General features: G+C 36.2%; 1 protein-coding gene across 1 annotated transcript; it reads right to left on the bottom strand.

Annotated features, from left to right (window-relative positions):
- Positions 1 to 1,026: 1,026 nt before the first annotated feature.
- On the bottom strand, positions 1,027 to 15,220 carry cbx1a (chromobox homolog 1a (HP1 beta homolog Drosophila)). Its single transcript, XM_051106040.1, has 6 exons — positions 15,020 to 15,220; positions 11,855 to 11,963; positions 8,038 to 8,197; positions 6,901 to 7,069; positions 3,233 to 3,327; positions 1,027 to 2,760 (listed from the first exon to the last, which is right to left on the bottom strand). The coding sequence occupies exons 2-6, from the start codon at positions 11,901 to 11,903 to the stop codon at positions 2,616 to 2,618; spliced, it is 618 nt and encodes a 205-aa protein (XP_050961997.1). The 5' UTR covers positions 11,904 to 11,963; positions 15,020 to 15,220; the 3' UTR covers positions 1,027 to 2,615.
- Between the last annotated feature and the right edge of the window lie 5,331 nt (positions 15,221 to 20,551).

The raw sequence follows: 20,551 nt of genomic DNA, 5'->3' as shown, positions 1-20,551 counted from the left end.
CCATTCTCAGTTATCCTCTCCGAAACACAGACCTTCGGCGGGCAATGACATTAAGGTCTTTATGTATTATTAAAGCACTTATACATAACTGTATATGATCTTTTTTTCTCCATAATATACAACTTAAATGTTAGGTAATCTAGCAACGACGTCACATCACACTGCCTCCGAAACTGTTCCCGGAGTTGCCTTTGCAGACTTTGAAGTCATTGCCTGATAGCTGCCTAGGCTTTCGGACACAGCCTCTATTCTGCCATATTGCATGTTGCAGTTTCTCCCATTTATAAGTAATAGGAGTGAACTGTTCCGGATGATTTGCAAAATTTAGCTCCAACCCCAATTACGCACACCTGAACCAGCTAATCGAGCTCTTACTTGGCATACTAGATATGTCCAGGCAGGTGTTTTGAGGCAAGTCGGAGCTAAACTTTGCAGGACATCGGCCCTTTAGGACGAGTTTGGGCACCTCTGATCTATAGTCTTTGAGTATACTTTGAAAGGCTACATGTTCAACTGGTTTCCTAGCTTATGCGCAAAAACAAAGTATACTTTGGGCTTTACAGGTATAATAAGTGTTAGTTTGCCATCTCATTATAAGAAACACCTTCATACTATGCAGGCTTTATTTTGATTAGGATTTATATTCACTAAGCAACAAAACTGTAAAGTTGAATGATTTTTGACCTACTATGTTTTGAATGAAGTGGAGTTCTGTCTGAGTATGCGTGGTTTATCAGAGACTATGTTAGTGTAAATCATTGATGAAATGTTTGTTTAAATACCAGTTCTGTATTTGATTTCATATCCTTGTAAATAATTGGAACTTTTTTTTTATATTCAATCGTTTATGTATCTTGTGTTAAATATTTTGCAGTGAATTTATGTTCTTGGTGACAAGCTGGGATTGTTCGTTTCAATTAAAATATATTTATTGTACGGAAATCTCAGTTTCTTTTTTTGTAAAACAAAGGCCTTACTTTAAAAATTAAACCTTGTTTTTTTTTTTTATAAAACAACCTTAGAGCATAAAACAATTAATAAAAAAGGTTTATTTTAATGAACATAAACATTTCCCCTTGAAAATGTGAAAATGAAAAAGTAACATGCTTTGAACAGTACACTTACAAAAAAAAAAACAACAATAAAAAAAAAAACAGACAGTCAGAAAGGAATATAACACAGTCACATTACTGATTGTGTACAACTAAAAGTACTTCAGGCTCCTTCGGTATGCAGAAGTGTATGTCACTATCAATACCGTACTTTACGAAAGTTATCCAGTGATCCAAGCACTATTTTACCCAGTTTAAAAACTTTTTGATATTGATAACATTTTAAAACTCTAACATATTGTCAGTACTAACACGTTTATGCTGGTGCAAAGGTGGTACTAAAAGACCTGATCTGTAGCATGATAATGTTAGCAAGATTTCTCACCTTCACTACACATTTACATACATTTATGATAAAAAGATGCCTCAAAGCTGTGTAGTACATTCTACTCCTTGAGCACTGCTGAAAAAGAGGGCAAAACAGCAAAGCATCAAACTTTACATTGATGTTTTCTTATAAAACGTGAAAGATCAGTCTGAAAAGCTGGAATCTAAAGAGCACATTTCCACTTCACACAGTAATGCAACTGATAAAACACACTGACATCTAATAGTTAAAAATAAAAAGGTTTATATGAGATTACGGGAAATGCAGTTGACTAAACGGACTAGAAATAATTATCAAAAAACAAACAAACAAACAAAAACCCTCCTTGTGAATATATGTATCTATACGCAACATATACCCTCAAATGGTGAACGGATAAAAGATGAAAATACTGTATACATGGTGAATACAAATACTGCTAAAACAGCAAGACTGCAACTCTCAGCAATTTGCTCTCTAATAAGGTGACAACAGTTTTGACAAATGCATTTACACAACAAATGACTTACGTGAAGTCTCAACAAATGAGATGGAAAAGAAAAAGAAGGCTTGAAAAATTAGGCCATACCACCTCACAAAGACAAAACACAGTAACTACACAGTCAAAACTGAGTTTTGAACAACAGAGTACACATCGATATCAAATTAATGCACTCAAAATGTTTTTCTTTTCAGTTTTAAGAGTTGTGTACTTGCTGTGTTTTAACTTACGGCAGCGTATTACACAGTGACGCGTTCCGATTTAGACTAAAATGTCCTTTATATCTCAATATCAGAAAAATATAGAAGGTAAGAGGATCTGACGTATTTAGTATGTACCTCATCAGACGCTGACCACCTTTTAATCAGCCGGGAATGACTACGGAGCACCTACTGCAGCATATAGACACCCCATTTCCCATAATCCAACAGAAAGAGAAGCAAAGAGGAAATACAGTAATCCTGTGTTTCTTACGGTGGTCGGTATTGACTAACATTCACTTTTGCCCGCTAATGATGACTCCACGTCTGCATATCTTGCTCTGAAAATATCTTGAGTCCAAGTTTTATGGCATTGAGAGTAAAAGAGTTTTTTTTGGGTGTCTGTTTCCCCACGTCCCAAATGCCCCCCCACCCCAACTAGTCTAACAGCGCTCCTGACTTGCCACCTCTCTTTCTTGTTCTCCCTCACAGGCCTAGTTCTTATCATCCTTCTTCTCTTCTTCCTCAGAAGGGTAAGAGTGCCATGTTAGTCGCTCTTCATAGAATGAGATGACCACCTGCGGGCACTTCACATTGGCCTCCTTGGCTGGAACGAGATCTGCCTCGTCAGAATTTTTCCTGTAGAGAAGAGGCAGGGGGAGAATGATTAAAGGAACAGTTCAGAACTCAAAAATGAAAAATCATTCAAAAATGAAACCGCTGAAATGTGTTCCGAAGAACAACAAAGGTCTTACTAGCTTGGAGGGTGAGTAATCAATGACAGAATTTTCGTTTTTGGGTAAACAAACACTAAAATAACGTACTTTAGTCCAACACACAGAAGGGGGTTACAACAGAGGCATCTGGCCGCTGGCTCAACATGGCAAATAGAACATCCTGCAAGTTGCATAACCTCGACTGAGAATGTAAACTAAACTGGTTGCCAGATGTTAGAAAGTCTTCACTATAAAACACCCATGCTGCCTTCTAAATGGCATGAGTTTGAGATCTGATGTGTTTGTTTGAGCAAAGATGGAAAGTGTTAATTATTCTCACAATTCTATTTTGTGACGCTAATGGCGCAGAAATTACACACACAATCTTTACATACCATTTCATTAGAAACATGAGTTCGCCGCTGGAATCTGTGGCTCCAATGATGCGTTCTGGTTCTAATCCCCGTGCAAAGCCCCTCGGCTTGTCTTGCTGCAAAACATAAAAAGAAATATGTAAGTATTTTATCATTCACATGCAGTAAAAGAATTTCTTCTTAGTAGCCTGAAAAAACACCAACATATTTCATCTGATAAGCACATCAAAGTATTTGAGACTTTATTCACAGTTTTAAATCTTATTTTTTACAGAGACAGTATCTCCACCTCAATGGTTGTTAGGTCAGGAAAGCAACAAGGTAGTACAAAGATTGTCTTGCTAAAGCTAATGAGAGGGTTCCCACACCTTGGCTAACTTCAAATTCAAGGACCTTTCAAGAACTTCCCAGGTCCAATACCCTCAAATTCAAGGACTTAATGTGGAGACACGTTTCAAGTGAGACCAAGGTTACATTGTGTTACCTTGATACAATGTTTTAGTTCTTTATTTTGGCCATATGACAGAGATCTGATATTCTATTTGTTGTATTTCTGTTTTAAACAAAAAAGCCCCCCAAAGTAGCGCAATGACCGTATCCCTTATCAAAACTATAGAATATTTCATTTCCATACCTAAAACGTATATTTTACAGTCACCCTTGTGCAGACTAGGGATGTGCGGGTCTAGTCGACTAAACGGTACAGCTCCTTCTAGTCGACACTGAAAACAATAGTCGACTACATGACAGGGAAAAAAAAAACAAAAAACAAACAAACAAACATGATTTTATCATTGTAATTGCCATAATTTTAATGTTATATTTAAAACATTTTAACTAAGTTAAAATTAAACGTTTAAAAAAAACAAAACAAAAACATTATTTTAAAAGTGTATGTAGGCGAAAACTACATATTTACCTCAGACCTCGCATGCCCTTATAGAGACCTCATGACCATGCAAAACTAAGGTGTGGGATTATTTTGAATTAGAAGGAATAGGAAAAGTTGTGTTTAAACGGTGTAATATCAAATTTGCTTACAATTACTCTACTGGAGCAATGTATAACAGGCACGTCGTAGGCATTAGCTTAGAGGCTAGCCAGCAAAAGTCAACCACAGCATTCAGTACAACCTGCTGCGCTGCGATCCCATCCGCGCCATCTATTCCTCTAAACGAAGACCCACTTCGGTGGTGGTGTGGGATGTCCAGGCACTTACTAAAGACTCTTTCAGCGTGCTTTTTGTTTATCTTTGCGTGCCTGCGACTTCAGTTGCTGTGGAGCGCCTTTTTTCATAGTTAACCAGACCACGTTGATAATTTATTGAACAAAAACGCATTTTGTTTTTAAACGACATAGCCTACATGACTTAAGCTTTTAAAAGCTGTTTAATGCTATTCCTTGATAAACGTTTCTATTGTTTTTGACTTGTGTTTTAATGTTGTCTAACGTTATATGAAGATGAATAATTCTGTCAGGCTATTGATTGATTTCAGATTGTTCTGTATTTCCCCAGCTGATTTAAATAAGCTATGCAGTGGCTGACATTGAGTGTATGCTCTTCTTTTGTTTCCTTTTTAACAACTAAAATTAAACGATGATAACGCAAGGCAATTAAGCGTACGGCAAGTGGAATTTAATGAGGGATCTGACAGTGTGATCTATAGATAAGTATTTCAAATGTAGGCTATTATATACATGCACATACATAGGTTTTTTTACCACCATCTTTTGGGAGTATTTTGCTTTTAGACTAGTTGATTTGTCGGATACAAAACTTTCGTTTAAACGACCATCAAATTAGTCGTTGCACACATCCCTAGTGCAGATTGATCATAAACACAACTAAAAGGATTCCTACTACTGGCCATCGCGAAACTTAACATCTTGCACGGTTTTATCATGGGTAGAATGCAAAATGTTTCAATAAAAGCATTTTAGTCAAATGTAATTAATGCAATATTTCAAACATTTAACCCACGGGAGGAAAACAAACAAACAAACAAACAAAAAAAAAAACATAACCCTTCACAACAGTAAAATCAGCCCAATTCCATGCAAAAAAAAAAACAAAAACAAACAAAAAACCAAAAAAAAAAAAAGCGGATTTGGAAACCCTGCATTCAACTGGGATGATTGACAAAAACCCCATCAAGTACATTCAAGGACCTGTATCTATGTATGTTTATTTTCCAAAACTTTCCAGGGCCGTGAAAATCAGTTTTTTTTTTTTTTTAATTTTTCAGATTCACACTTTCAAGAATTTCAAGGACCCGTGGGAACCCTGAATATCTTTGCTCCCAACTACTACAATATGGAAATAACTTTGTAAAGAAAATAAATAAATAAATAAATAAATAAATAAATAAATAATCAGACCCACTGACAAATTTGTTCCTGCTTTTAGCATAAACTCTGTTTTAATACATTTTTCAAATTTTCAAAACTACAAGTAAATATATCTTGAACTAAAGGTGGCATATAATGAAAATCTGACTTTTTCCGTGTACAAGTGCTATAATCGGGTCCCCGGTGCATCTACCAACCCAGAAAACTTGATGAAAGACAACCCAGTAACTTGTTTTGGCAAAACTTTTTCTACAAGCATGTGGGGAAAAAAAAAAAAAAAAAAAAAAAAAGCGCTCCTTCGGTGATGTGGCAAAGGGATCTTATAATATTACTGCCCCTTAATCTGGCACAGTTATTTTGTTTTCACAAGCAACAACGGTGTACCAGTTTTAACACCGTGGCAAAAGTTCAAAGCATGCTAACTGTTTTGTCTTTGGCTGCACAGAACACTAGAGTCCCAGCCTCAGAGGAGACAAGAGAGCAGAGAATTTATTGATTTATTTACTGTATATTACGTTGCTGCCACACAGATCTGATATAAGCATGTGATTTCTTTCCCAACTGTTTACCTTCACAAACATAACCAACTGTTTTTGTAATTCCTGTATGTTTTTTTTTTTTTTTTTTTTTACATAAACCTGTATGCATTTAACAGTTCAAAGTACGCAATAAGACATGAAAAAGAACTTAGTTTAGTACTCGCATGCAGTGTGACAGCTGCTTTCTGTGTGCATGCTTTGCATGCATGTGCTCAGAAAACCGTATATGTGAAACTTAAACTAATATGTCTTTAAAACATATGACTTCAAACAAAGTCAAACAGATGTTCTTTAGCAGAGTATCTGAGATATGAACTATAAATACACAGCCCTATTTTGGAAAAAGGGGCAGAGAACAGCATCTCATTTGCATTTAAAGAGACATGCAAGAAAACCGCGTTTCTGCTTCCACTCAAAATAGGCATTTTCAAAAAATAAAAAATAAAATAATAATAATAATAATAATAATAATAAATGATGTTGAGTATTTCGACCTGAACTTATATTACATGTTGTAAAACGGGGAAAAATAGGTCACCTTTAGGGATGTTTAGAAATTTGTATTGGAAAATAAATGAGGAAGACATCAATTTTTGCAACACATGCAATGGGATATAAAATGCCAAAATGGAATAAACGCCTAAAAACCATCTGTCAAATGCATAAATTCAGTAAGCATATGCACAGCCTTGTGTTAAGCATGATACAGAAAAAAAATTCTCTCTCTCTCTCTCACACACAAAAACAAAACAACACAACAAGCAAATATCTTATCCATCAAAGGGAATGATCAAATCTAACCTCATCTTTCCTCTTTTTGGGCCGGCTGTCTTCTCCACCATCTGTGTCTGATTCTCCTTTCCTCTTTCCAGTGGTATCTTTCTTGTCAACTGGTTTTTGTTTTTGCAGGTACTCTGCAATGAGATCAGGACAGTCCAGGTTGTCCTCTGGTTCCCATGTGTTGTCTTCACTAAAGAAAACGGAATATATTCTCAATCATTTGAATACAATCTTTTCATTAGCAAAGGGCTGGACTACCAACTAAAACCAAACACAGGCTATATATTTATGAACAAACCATTTATTCTTTCAGAGTTCCTTATATAACGATAAAACAACCAACATGTTTGTAATGTTTGATTCAGCAGGGCTCTACACTTACTTTTCTTTTTACGAGCACTTGTGCTCCTAACTTAAAATCTGATAAAACAAATTAGCCTTCCCATTACGAGGTGATATTTGACTCCGTAAAGTGATTTACAAGGGCATTTTGTTTATACCTTTGTAATGGCATTTTTACTAACTTTTTTTAAAGGTATGTCATTTTATGTCAAATTTAAAACACACACAAACATATACACTTAGTAAAACTGCCAGTAGGTGGCGGCAAGTCACTGAATTTAATTACTGAATCATTTATTCATTTGATTCGTTCCAACAGCTGATTCATTCAGGAATAAAGCAAGTGACTGTCTTTATGAATGGGAAATTGAATTATTGACTCACTAGAGTTGTTTAAAAGTGCATGTTCATTCAAACGAAACACCGCTGTATTTGAATGGAGATGTGCAGCGGCTCAGTTGTGACTTGTTTCAAACTATTTTTGATGACAAAATAGAGCAAAATCAGGCAATCGGTTATAGTCAGACAATGTAAGTCACTTTTTCATTTAACTGTTGTATTAAATAAATATCTGCAATTGATTTGAATCAATTCAATACATTGTGCAATCAACACTGCACAATGAATCTCTTATTTACACTCTCTCTACAATTTGTTTATGAAAGGATTCGTGAGATAGGTCTGTGATACATTACTCAACATTGTAGAAACCTTTGAAGCTCCTCTCAGCGCAAACACAAATATGCTGATCGGGTCAGTCGCACTGGTGCTCCTAAATATTTTTTTCCATAGTCGCACATGCTATTAGTGACTTACTCTGAGAAGCCCTTCCACTTGAGAAGGTACTCCACTCTGCCCTTCACCACCCGTCTGTCCAGAACCTTCTCCACCACATATTCTTCCTCCTCCTCTTCTACCACCTCCTCCACCTTCTTCTTGTTCTGCTTCTTCCCAGCGGTGGCCGCCAGCTTGCTGTCTGTGGAGAAAGAGGAAAAGGGTCAGCCTTTTTTATAGAAACAAAACAAAACAAAACAAAACAACTTTTAGTATTCAAACAGTTGAAAATGAAGCAAGTTAAAACAAGACACTATGAGGCTGAGCAGTACAAACACAAACAGTGACAATTCACTAGCAGGGGGTTGTGCGCAAAGAGGAAGAGTGATTATTCAGGGGAAGGTATGCCAAGGTAAACAAAGTCTGTCTGCTGACAAATCTTCACACATCGTTTCGCAGTATAGAGCAATGCGTCAAAAAACAAGAGACATTTTGACTGCTGTGTAAAACCCACAGCGCTTAGTGATAAATTCTTGCTTGTGAGAACAAGGTCAGAAACTACCAGCTAAAATCATTCAGAACAGACATCCGAATGTTTGTTTTACTCTCTTTAAAGGAATAGTTCACCCCAAACTAATTCTGTCAGCCTTTATTCACTCTCATGCTGTTCCAAACCTGCATGACTTGCATACGTCGCAGAAAATAGGGTACTTCGAAGAAATGTTTCAACTGTTTGCCAACTGTTGCACATACCATTTAAGTCAATGGGGTCCAAATCAACACTGCACCCTTAATGTGATCTTTTGTGGTCCACAGAAAAAACTAAGTCAGGTTTTGAAAGACATGAGGGCAGGCAAACAAGGCAGAATTTTTGTTTATGGGCAAACTATCAACCAATCTACAAATGCAAGCAATTCATATAACCGTGTAACAGATATACCTTAAGATGTTCAAACAATCATCTCCTAAGACTCAGCAAGATCACAATGTTAGCATCATATTCCAAGCGGATCAGATACCAGTCTGAACAAGAACCACAACCTCTTGACACTTAATACACTTATCAACAGACCATCAATAAGGAGATACTGGCATCAACCAATCAATATTGATTAAAGGATAAGTTTCCTTCCAGAACAAAAATACAGATAATTTACTCACCCCATTGTCATCCAAGATCCAATTACAATTTACATACTTTTTAACCTCAAATGCTCATCTTGTCTAGCTCTGCATAAACTCTGTGTATTCCAGTTCAAGAGAGTTAGGGTATGTTGAAAAACTCCCATCTCATTTTGTCCTCCAACTTCAAAATCGTCCTATATCGCCGTTTTACTTTTTGTACAGGGCGTTTGATCTTCTTTGCACATTCACTTTGCAAACACTGGGTTGGTACTTCTGGTGCAATGTAGAGTGATTTTGAAGTTGGAGGAGAAAATGAGATGGAATTTTTTTTAGAAAATAACCAATTGTTTTGCTAGATAAGACCCTTCTTCCTCAGCTGCGATCATTTAGAGCGCTTTGAAGCTGCATTTAAACTGCATTGGAATTTCAAATTCAGGGGCACCATAAAAGTCCACTATATGGAGAAAATCCCTGAAAAGTTTTCCTCAAAAAAAAAAAACAAAAAAACTTCTTTACGACTGAAGAATGAAAGACATGGATATCTTGGATGACACGGGTGTGTGCTCTTTAATATAGTTGTGGAAACTGTGATACTTCTTTCTCAGAAGTTTGAAAAAAAAAAAAAAAAAAAAAAAAATAATAATATATATATATATATATATATATATATATATATATATATATATATATATATATATATATATTTTTCCATAGCATTACAAACGTCTTTAACATGTTTGATCAACTTAATGCATTCTTTCTGAACGAAAATGCTAATTTCTTTAAACTCATTTCTCTTCACTGGTAGTGTATACGTGTAAAAAATGTATGCAAATATCATCTGTCATCATTAAACTATTTCAGCAACAATTTTATCATTATAATGGTATGTGGCAATTCAACTCCCTAAATATTAACATCCATTTTATGGTAGAAAATACCACACCTAATGTGGAGAACAAATGCTTAACCACTAATAGACCACAAAAGATGCTAATACAGCCTACACATCAGTTCAGGAAACCAAAAATTACAATTATGTCTCATTTGTGAGCATTAGCATTAACTACGAACTATCAAAAAGCAAGCTTTCACTGCATTTATTAACCTTTGTTAATGTTTGTTCAGTTAGTTAGTTCACAGTACATTAAAGGGATAGTTCACCCAAAAATGAAAATTCTGTCATTATTTACTCACCCTCTTCTCGTTTCAAGCCCATAAGACCTTCGTTCATCTTCAGAACACAAATTAAGATATTTTTAATGAAATCCGAGAGCCCAGAAAGGTAGTAAAGACGTTGTAAAAATAGTCCATGTGACATCAGTGGTTCAACCATAACGTTATGAAGCTATGAGAATACCTTTTGTGCACAAAGAACAGTGTTTCCCCTAGGATTCCAGGTTTGTTTTGGGGGGGGATTACCAACGGTAAGGTACGGTACTTTTTTGGCACATTACTCTCTGTGTAATAACAAAAACATTTATTTCAGTGAAAAAATAAGTCGAAAAATCTCAATTTCAACATTTTGAACAATAGGGCCCTACAATCTTTTTCTTTTCTTTTCTTTTTTTTTCAGAAATTCTTGTGTGTTTTAATTTTTCTGATAATCAAATACAGGCATTAAATATTTATCTATTTTTAATGAAATTAAAATTAAACCTTTTTATTTGTTGCCAAACAAACATAGTTTTTCTGTTATTATAATTTCTGCATTTAATTGTTTAATTAAATTTGCCAGAAATAGGAATATTTAAACACCTACATTATACTGTACAAAAGTAATACAAGACTAATACATTTCTGTCACGGTAAACCGTACTTTTATTTTGACAAGTTACCGGTTAGTTTTTGTGTGTATACACTACGGTATGATGCTAATTTTCTCAAATGAAACGGTAAAATTTACATGAAGTGACTCTCACAGCAGTTCTGGAAATTAAGTTCATGCGTTTAAGTCATCATATAATGAGACGCAGAGGCCGAAAATAACCGAGTGCTTCATTTCTGTAGTAAACAAAGCCGCGTCTCCGCCATTCATTCATACAGAGCCAAGTGGAACATGGAGGATTCAGATTTAAACCGTCTTGTTGCTCCGTGACTCGGTGATCCCACCCGTGTTTTAGCGGAGGAGAATTTGTAGACGCGTGACCACGTAACGTTAGAGACAGAAATGACATGCCGTTGTGTAAATAAGATAAATAACATAAGGCTATTTCGTTTTTTTTATTATAGACCTGTTCTATAGGAAAGGTTTTTGACGTCTGTTGTGAAACAGAAAATAAAAGAACAAGGTATAGACCTGTTCTTTATTTCTTCTCTTCCTCTTGAGGAAAGGTCACCTGGACTATTTTACTGATAACCTTTCTGGGCCTTGAAATTGGGTGAGCTATGCCTTTAACTAATGTTTACAAGACAACTTGCCAGTTAGAATCCAGCTGATAATTAACCTGATTTTAAAAATGCTAGAAACAAAAGAGTAAACCCAAAAACCAGACCAGACCAGACCCAAACCTTTGACCTTATAAATCACCTCTATTAGTCACTGACAAATAATGGATCACATGGCAGATGAAACAGAGGTCATGAAAACTGACAACAACCTGTGATTCAATAGAAGTTATTTCAAGGCTTGTTCATAAGACAGAAACGTTAAGGTGATGTGAACGTCTAGAATAACCCTCCCCCATACATATTTGAAAGAAAAACAGCAGTGAAGGAGAAAGTTGTGAGACACCTGCGGTGACGCTGGGAGCATCACTAGCTGTGTCTGCAGGTTCGCTCATGCTCGTCGATGGGGTGGAGGCTCTGCGGAACCTTCCGGTTCCTTGTCAACGTCAACAGTGCTGAACAGAGTGAAAGTGTGGATTAGAGGGGATTGGGGGGGGGGGTCAGGTGATATCAGGAAAAGAACAACACAAGGCAGGAAATAAAATTACACAGCACTGTGGATTACAGTTCAGCGGCTCTAACAAATACAGCACGGTTCCCTTTCAATTGCTGTACAGCGCAAAATAGATTAAAGGAGAAGTCCACTTCCAAAACAAAGATTCACATATAATTTACTCACCCCCTTGTCATCCAAGATGTTCATGTCTTTCTTTCTTCAGTCGTGAAGAAATTGTTTTTTTTTGAGGAAAACATTTCAGCATTTTTCTCCATATAATGGACTGATATGGTGCCCTGATTTTGAACTTCCAAAATATAGTTTGAATGCAGCTTCAAACGATCCCAAATGCAGTTGTAAATGATCCCAGCCGAAGAAGAAGGGTCTTATCTAGCGAAACGATTGGTTATCTATTGGTTCTCTCCTTGAACTCTGTGTATTCTGGCTCAAGACAGTTAGATTATGTCGAAAAACTCCAATTGTATTTTCTCCCTCAACTTCAAAAATCATTTCAAAATCAACCTACACCGCTGCACCGACCCAGACTTTGCAAAGTGAACATGCAAAGAAGATCAAACACCCTTAACAAAAAAGGTAAAACAGTGATATAGGACAATTTTGGAGTTGAGGGGGAACATGAGATGGGAGTTTTTCGACATACCCTAACCGTCATGAACCGGGAAAAAAAACAGTTCAGGCAGAGTAAAACAAGACGAGCGTTTGGCATTAAAAAGTATATAAATTGTATTACTTTTATGAAAATAACCAATTGTTACGTTAGATAAGACCCTTCTTTCTCAGCTGGGATCATTTACAAACACATTTGGGATCGTTTGAAGCCGCATTTAAACTGCATTTTGGAAGTTCAAAATCAGAGCACCATATCAGTCCATTATATGGAGAAAAATGCTGAAATGTTTACCTTAAAAAACAATTTCTTTATGACTGAAGAAAGAAAGACATGAACATCTTGGATGACACATTATATGTGAATCTTTGTTTTGGAAGTGGACTTTTTTTAACGACATTGTGTATTTTTGGTGAATCTCATAAAAAATGCATTCAGGTCACACGCACACAAAAAAAGTTGCATAATCTATTTTTTAGGATGATTAAGAGGTTTTCTTTTTAGTGAATTGTGATGTTATTTTCAGGAATATTAAAATACATTTTCTCACCGATTCCAATCAATAATTTTGAAGATTTTTTGGTGAATTCTGATGTTATTTTCATCAACGTTTAAAGACATTTTCCCATTGAGGGGAATTTAGGGGTTTTCCAGCATCAAAACAAAAGCTTTAACCGCTGTAAGTTTTTCCCCCCTTTTATTAGAACGCGTCTTGTTGAAGTTTTTACTTATTCATTTAGCAGTTTTCACCCTGATTTACTAAAATGTCATTCTGTGTAACAATAATTTATAAACTAAAAATCTCATCAGGCATATTTAGAACAACAATCATTAGATGAGTTTAAAAGACACTATTTAAGTATCACAGTGAAGACCACAAAATACTAATTAATTGTAATTTTAAACATTTCCCAATCTTTCCCACTATCCTTCAAAACACTAGGTTTAACCAATTTGTCAACAAGAAGTTCTTAATCACTTAAACTATACATTTTTTGTATGATTGCTACTTCTTTTTTCTTTTTAAATAAATTTTAATACCCACAGGTTAGAATAAGTACATTGCTTCATTTTAACATAATTATGTTACGTTGAATGACAGTGGAACATTATTTCTCCAATATTTTGACATTTAATTTTTCACTAAAGTAACTTAAAACAATAAAGCAGAAAATTTACTTGCATTTAATATGCTTTACATGTCTGTTTTGTTTTACAGTAATGAGTAAGATGTTTATTTGCAGAGACATAAAAGAAGAAAACAAAGAAAAAAAAAAGATGTTATGCAACAGGATGTTGTTTGAATCAAAATTTAAAAAGGACACAAATCCCTGCCTTGACACTTTTAAGTTAAGTTCTTTACAACTTCTTTTAAAAAACACCAATAAAACTTAAAAAAAAGTTTTATTTTTATTCTTTTTTTTTTATTTCTCAATTTTTGTTTTGCTCAGTAGATGCTTTAACAGAAAAACAATAAGCACAAGTGTTGTGCTATAATGGGGCTGTTAGCAAACATTTACCAGGCTGCAGCATTGAGATGTGCCACCTAAAAAAGGCATAAAAACCAGAACAAAACCTAACAAATGAAGCTCCAAACCAAGAGTCTTGGCATTTTAAAAAATCTTAATTAAATCGCATTAGTTAATTTCACTGCTTAAAGAAACCCAATTATGAGCAGGACTGTTTTATTTCTACTGATAAACTGTGTGAAGACCATCATCACACCTCGCGCGCAGTGAAGTATTCGATTTAACTTCTTCCGGCGTCGTGCACGCGCAGACGCTTTGCCAGAACGTTCGACCTATTTCCCCCGCTGCAGCAGCAGATACGAGCCAATGAAGTATTACAGTTTAAAGTGACAATGCACCTGTAAACCCCATGCAAATCTCTTTAAAATGAACCCGTTTGCCCGAGTCTCTTACTGAACGCCTCACGTGCACGAGGAAGGCGTTTCTGTGTCGCGTGGAGATGGTGGGCTGGACTGACCCGTTTGCGCGCACAATTGTGGGTCCAAAAGGTACCATGACATCAACAACATTTATGCTGTCCGATAAATACATTCATTAAAACGTTCCTACGCACGATAATTGTAACTTTACAAACGTAAAAATGACCGTTAAATACGAAACACCGACTAGCCTGCTGGCTAATGTTGCAGAAGCATGGTCGCCACTTCTCCATGTTGACCTGGATCCGATTAGAAAACTATCAACAATTTCACAAACATAACTGGGATATTTTTCAAGAGCAGTGTGCTGCTTAAAGCACGCAACGCATCTGCATGTTAACTGTACATATATATTTATGCATAGACATGAAAAATCACATTCCCTGATACACAATCAATGCAATAGTTGTTTTTACAGTCTGCAAGCAGCGCCACTTACCTGTGAATTACTGAATTAAAGACGAAATAACACCGAATTAGGTGGTTCAGTGCAGCTACACCGGCTTTAAGTGTCGACGACCGTTTGAAATCTGTCGACTGGAGAAAGAGTTTGCTATTGTTTTAGCGAGGTTCTGTGGATGGTCAGACAAAAGGTAACGCTACGCGAACGCTCCAGCAACCCGCCAATTCCGACGGAACGTGCCTGCGTACGTACGCGAATGGTGCACCCTGGGAGTTGTAGTTTTAGGCGCGTATTGTAAAATCGAAAAGATGCTTAAGGCGCAACAATGTGGTTCCTCACAATACTTGGAAATGCGTCGTATATAATAACCTTCAATATATATTTTAAGTGCCTCAGAACTTTTATTGATAGGTGGGGTACACTCGAAGAACCAAACTGAGAGCTTTTAAAGGTTTTAGGCTACAGAAACCTGTGGGCACAGGTTCTTCAGAGAAATGTCGCTTTCAAGGTTGGTTTTATCTTAAAGTTGGCTCAAGATTGGTTCGTTTTACAGTGAGGGAGGGAGTTTGACAGCTCTTGGAATGTTAGGTTTAGATTTAGTGCTTTTATAAACATATGATATCTGGCAATCCACCAATTGCAACTGAACATACCTGTGTACATACATGGATGGGGCATCCTGAGAGTTGTATTTTTACATGCACACTTTAATATATACACATACATATACATATACATATACATATATATACACTACCAGTCAAAAGATTAACATTTTTTTAATTCTCTTCTGCTTACCAAGCCTGCATTTATTTGATCCAAAATTCAGCAAAAGCAGTAATATTGTGAAATATTTTTACTACTTAAAATAACTGCTTTCTATTTGAATATATTTTTAAAATGTCACTTATTCCTATGATCAAAGCTACATTTTCATTACAGCATAATTATTCCAGTCTTCAGTGTCACATGATTCCTCAGAAATTATTGTAATATTTTTTTTTTTCTTATTTGTGCTCTGCATTTAACCCATCCAAGTGCACACACACAGTAGTGAGTAGTGAACAAACACACATACGCACACACACACCTGGAGCAGTATTGCTGTTGCTGTGGCACCCAGGGAGCAGTTGGGGTTTCAGTCGTGGTATTGAGAGTGGAGAAACTCCCCCCACCTTCAATCCTTGCCGGACCTGGGACTCAAATCCGCAACCTTTCAGTTACAAGCCTGACTCCCTAACCTTCATGCCACGGCTGATTTGCCGATTTGTTGTTTTAGAAGCATTTTTATTATTATTATCATCAATATTTAAATAAGTTGAGTACATTTTTTCAGGATTCTTTGATGAATAGAAAGATCCAAAGATCAGAATTTATCTGAAATATAATACTTTTATTTAGCAAGGACGCTTTAAGTTGATCAAAAGTGATGATAAAGACATTTATAATGTTACAAAAGATTTCTATTTCAGATAAATGCCGTGAAAATATTTCAACATTTTTCTGTTTTTGCAGTATTTTGGATCAAATAAATGCAGGCTTGGTGAGCAGAAGAGACTTCTTAAAAAACATAAAAAAAAAAAAAATGAAAAAAATATTTGGCAGTGTCAAATTAATTCTGAACAGCTTCTATTTGCTATTTCCTTCTAGAAAAAAGAGAAGAAAACCTTATTGCCATGGCTGGTGTTAAAAGAGAATAACAGGGAAAAGCGAATCATTGGCTGTTGATGGCTGGAAATGTAGGTAAGTTAATTATTTAAGCATTTATGAGTGGTTTTTCCTTGGCATAAAAACAACAACAACAAAATTGGGTCTTTTACATTCCTCCGGTCACACTTGTTGTAGTAAAATGCATTTCTCATAATTGCTTGTCTGAAGAAATTGTCTTTGTAGAGCATCTTGCAGTTTTTGCAGCATTTAAATAACATCTATGACAGATAAATGTATGAACCATTCTGTGCACACATTTTGTATTAAATCAAAAATACTTAAGCAACCCAATGAAGTGATTTTCAATCACTTACTCTCAGAAAAAAAGGTGCAAATACTGTCACTGCAGCAGTCTACACTCCACACACTATAATGACAAAGTGGGGGGAAAGAACTTTACTGAAAATAAAAAGACTGAAATAATTATGTTGCATAAGTGTTACAATTTTTGTGTTATGTTGCATAACTTAAAATTTCTCTCAGGAGCTTTTCAATATTGCTTGTAGATGTTACTACACTTCGAGTGGAGTTGTGGCAAATTCAATTTAATGAGTATGATTTGAAAAGGCACACACTTCTCATTAAAAACTCTTAACAGCTGAAAATGCATCTCAGAGCAAAAATCAAGCCTTGAGGTCCAAAGAACTGCCTTAGGAGCTCAGAAACAGGATTGAGTCAAGCCACACATCTGGGGAAGAGTTGCTGCATTGAATGTTCACAGAAGCATGCAGTCTCCATTACCCTTAATTGAAGAATGAATTTTGGAACAACCAGGACTCTTCCTGGAGCTGGTGTCCTGGCCAAACTGAGCAACTGATGGAGAAGGGCTTTGGTTAGACTGGTGACAAAGAAGCTGATGGTCACTCTAGTTGAGCTCCATGATCATATATGCAGATGGGAGAAACTTACATAAGAATAAACATCACTGCAACACTCCACGAATCAAGGCTTTATGATGATGTGGCCAAACTCAATCGTCTCTTCAGTGAAGACAAGTGAAAACCCACTTGGAATTTGCAAAAAACACCTAAAGGGACTAAGACTGTGAAAAACAAGATTCTCTGGTCTGATGAACCTCAACTGCAAGCAGCAGCCTCATGCTGTGGGGCTGTTTTTCAGTGGCAGGGAGTATAAAAGAAAGCTCACTGCAGCAAAATACAGAGATAGCCTTAATGAAAAACCAGTGCAGAGCACTGAGAACCTCACACTGGGCAGAAGTTTCACCTTCCAACAGGACAATGACCCTAACACATTTAAGACAATGTGATGCTTATTGACAACTTAAGTTCTTGAGTAGCGTAGTCAGAGCCTGGATTTAATACCAGTCAAACATTTCAGAAGAAACATGAAATTATCTGTTGACCTCCATCCAACCTGACAGAGCTTGAGGGTTGAAGAGGTGAGAAGAAGAATGGCAATTGCCATTGCATCATACCTAAAAAAGACTTGAGTCTATAAAGAAACTTCAACTAAGTACTGAGTTAAGGATATGAATACTTATGCAATGTACTTATTTCAGTTTTCCTTTTTCAGTTAATGTGCGAAGTTATCACAAATCTGTTTTTTTTTGCTTTGTCAGTATGGTTTATGGAGTGTAGATAGATTAATGTGGAAAAGGTAATTTAAAGCAGTTTAATATTAGGCAGCAACATAATAAAAGGTGAAAAAAAAAATAAAGGGGTATGAATACTTTTGCAAAGCAGTGTATACCCCAGAACCTTAGGTACTCTGAAGGTACTAATATACACCCTGTAGGGGTAAATATGGTACAGAGGAGTATTTTAAGGAGGGTACCCCCTTGTAACAGCTTTTGGATCTTTTTTCTTTAAGCCTAATGTGGTTTAGACAATGTGAAAAGACACCTGCTGAAGGATGGGAGTGGAACTGAATTCTGGTTTAAACCAAGTGTGAAAACAGCCTGACAGCCTGTCATTATCTCAGTGTTTGAGGTAAATGTAGTCCCGGACTGTTGCACAATGCTGCACTTTGCCCCATTGAACAAGAGCATTGACCTTGTAAACACAGAGAATATTAAACAGCCTCCGTTGTACCTTGTTTTGCCCTGCTGCAGTTCCACTATCGCAAGACGCTCATCTCTCTGGGCCATTTGCATCGCTGCAACCAAAATAAGACGATGCAGAGAGAGAGAGGGAGAGCACATTTGTGTGTGCATGTGCGTGTGTGTGCATGTCGGGTTAATGTAGAGGAAAAAGACCTGCTCAGAAATGAGCAGAGAACAAAGGAGAAGCATTAACAAAATTCATCATCTGTCCGAGTGTCGTGATTGAGTTAATTACCTCATTACTCAAACAAACCAGCCACACCATCCGCAAACAGAGGGTGATATTTATATTGTCTCATGCAGCGTCTGCAAGGGTGGGGATATGAAATTATAACTCGGCTTCTGTCCTTTCTCTCCAAAAACTTTTAGAAACTGATGCAAAGAATGGGAAATTATGAAAAACTTCTGTCAGTACATACCAAGGTTTTGCGGCATATGGCTGTTAGATTCTGCTAATGAGAAATCAGCATACATTAATGATAAAGAATGTAACTTACTTTTAAAGGGGACATTGTATGCAAAATTCACTTTTACATGGTGTTTGCATATAAATGTGTTTTAGCAGTGTGTGGACACAACCACCCTACAATGATACAAATCCAGTCACTCCTATTTTTAATCCCTAAAAAACAGTCTCAGTTATCAAGCGTTTTGATTTTCTGAGCAGTATGACATCACACTGCTCAGGCCTGCTTACGGCTGCTGACAAACTGTCCCATATTAGCATATTTCCTCCCTCAGCCAGTTGTACAGTGACCGTTGTTTTCTCCGCGCTCAAACAACTGTAGCGACAACCTTATAAGCAATGCAGGTGTTTTGTAGTTGGATGTGAAAGTGAACATAAGAGTCTTCATTTAATCCCGACATCAGAGCCTGAGGACGAAAGGGGTGGAGTGAGCAGAAACTCATGATCATTTAAAGAGACATGCACCGAAAAGGGTGTTGTTTTACACAACAAGTGAGGAATTTTAAAAGTGTGTTGCAGACATTTAACGAAGACCCTAAATATTCATACCAACTTGGAAAATGAGCATCTGATGTCCCCTTTAATGTATGACTAATGACTCCCTCTGTGTATAATCTTATCAAAAAACTTTACGCTATTAAAGATCCCTTTTTATTCCTTGACAGCTTACAGCATTTCAATGACATCAACTGGTGTCTCTTTTTTGGCATATTTGCTTGTAAGGTACAGAGTGCAGAAATGGCCTTAAAATAGTCATACACTTGCTTAAAATGTCTGCGTAGATAACAAAACATGTCAAACAAATGATGCTAGACCTCAGTTTTCTGAGAACTAACTTTACATTTCTGAGCCATTTTGCAATCACTTTTAGCTCACTGCTCAGGTTCACATAAGTGTAGTTCATCAAATACAAATGTGTCCCTCCAAGTTTGACAAGCAATGACATTTATTTAATAAGTGTACAAAAACTTTATGGGCCCAATGCATACATTTTATTGTTCTAAAGTTTGGGGTCAGTGAGATTATTGACATATATTTGATAGAAAAATACAGTAAAAACAGTGTATATGAAATATATAAAAATATATTTTGTGTATATGAAATATATGAAATATCTCCTCTATCATGTAATATATTAATGTGTGAAAACATATAAAATATTCTCACACCTGCTTTCTGTTTTAATATATTTTAAGATAAAAGATAGTAATTTATTCCTGTAATGCAAAGCTGAATTTTCAGCATCATTACTTCAGTCTTTAGTGTCACATGATCCTTCAGAAATCATGGTAACATGCTGACTTAAAAAATGACTTGTTTATGGATTCAT

The sequence above is a fragment of the Labeo rohita genome, chromosome 3, assembly GCF_022985175.1.
Source record: "Labeo rohita strain BAU-BD-2019 chromosome 3, IGBB_LRoh.1.0, whole genome shotgun sequence".
Lineage (NCBI taxonomy): Eukaryota > Metazoa > Chordata > Actinopteri > Cypriniformes > Cyprinidae > Labeo > Labeo rohita.
The sequence above is the reverse complement of the archived record's forward strand: the minus strand, read 5'-3'. Positions and strand labels throughout refer to the sequence as shown.

Coding starts and splice junctions, on each gene's coding strand:
- cbx1a (XM_051106040.1), bottom strand. CDS start 11,903: ATGAGCGAACCTGCAGACACAGCTAGTGATGCTCCCAGCGTCACCGCA. Junction 8,198..11,854: donor TGCTCCCAGCGTCACCGCAG/GTGTCTCACAAC, acceptor CTTTCTCCACAG/ACAGCAAGCTGGCGGCCACC. Junction 7,070..8,037: donor AAGTGGAAGGGCTTCTCAGA/GTAAGTCACTAA, acceptor CGTTTTCTTTAG/TGAAGACAACACATGGGAAC.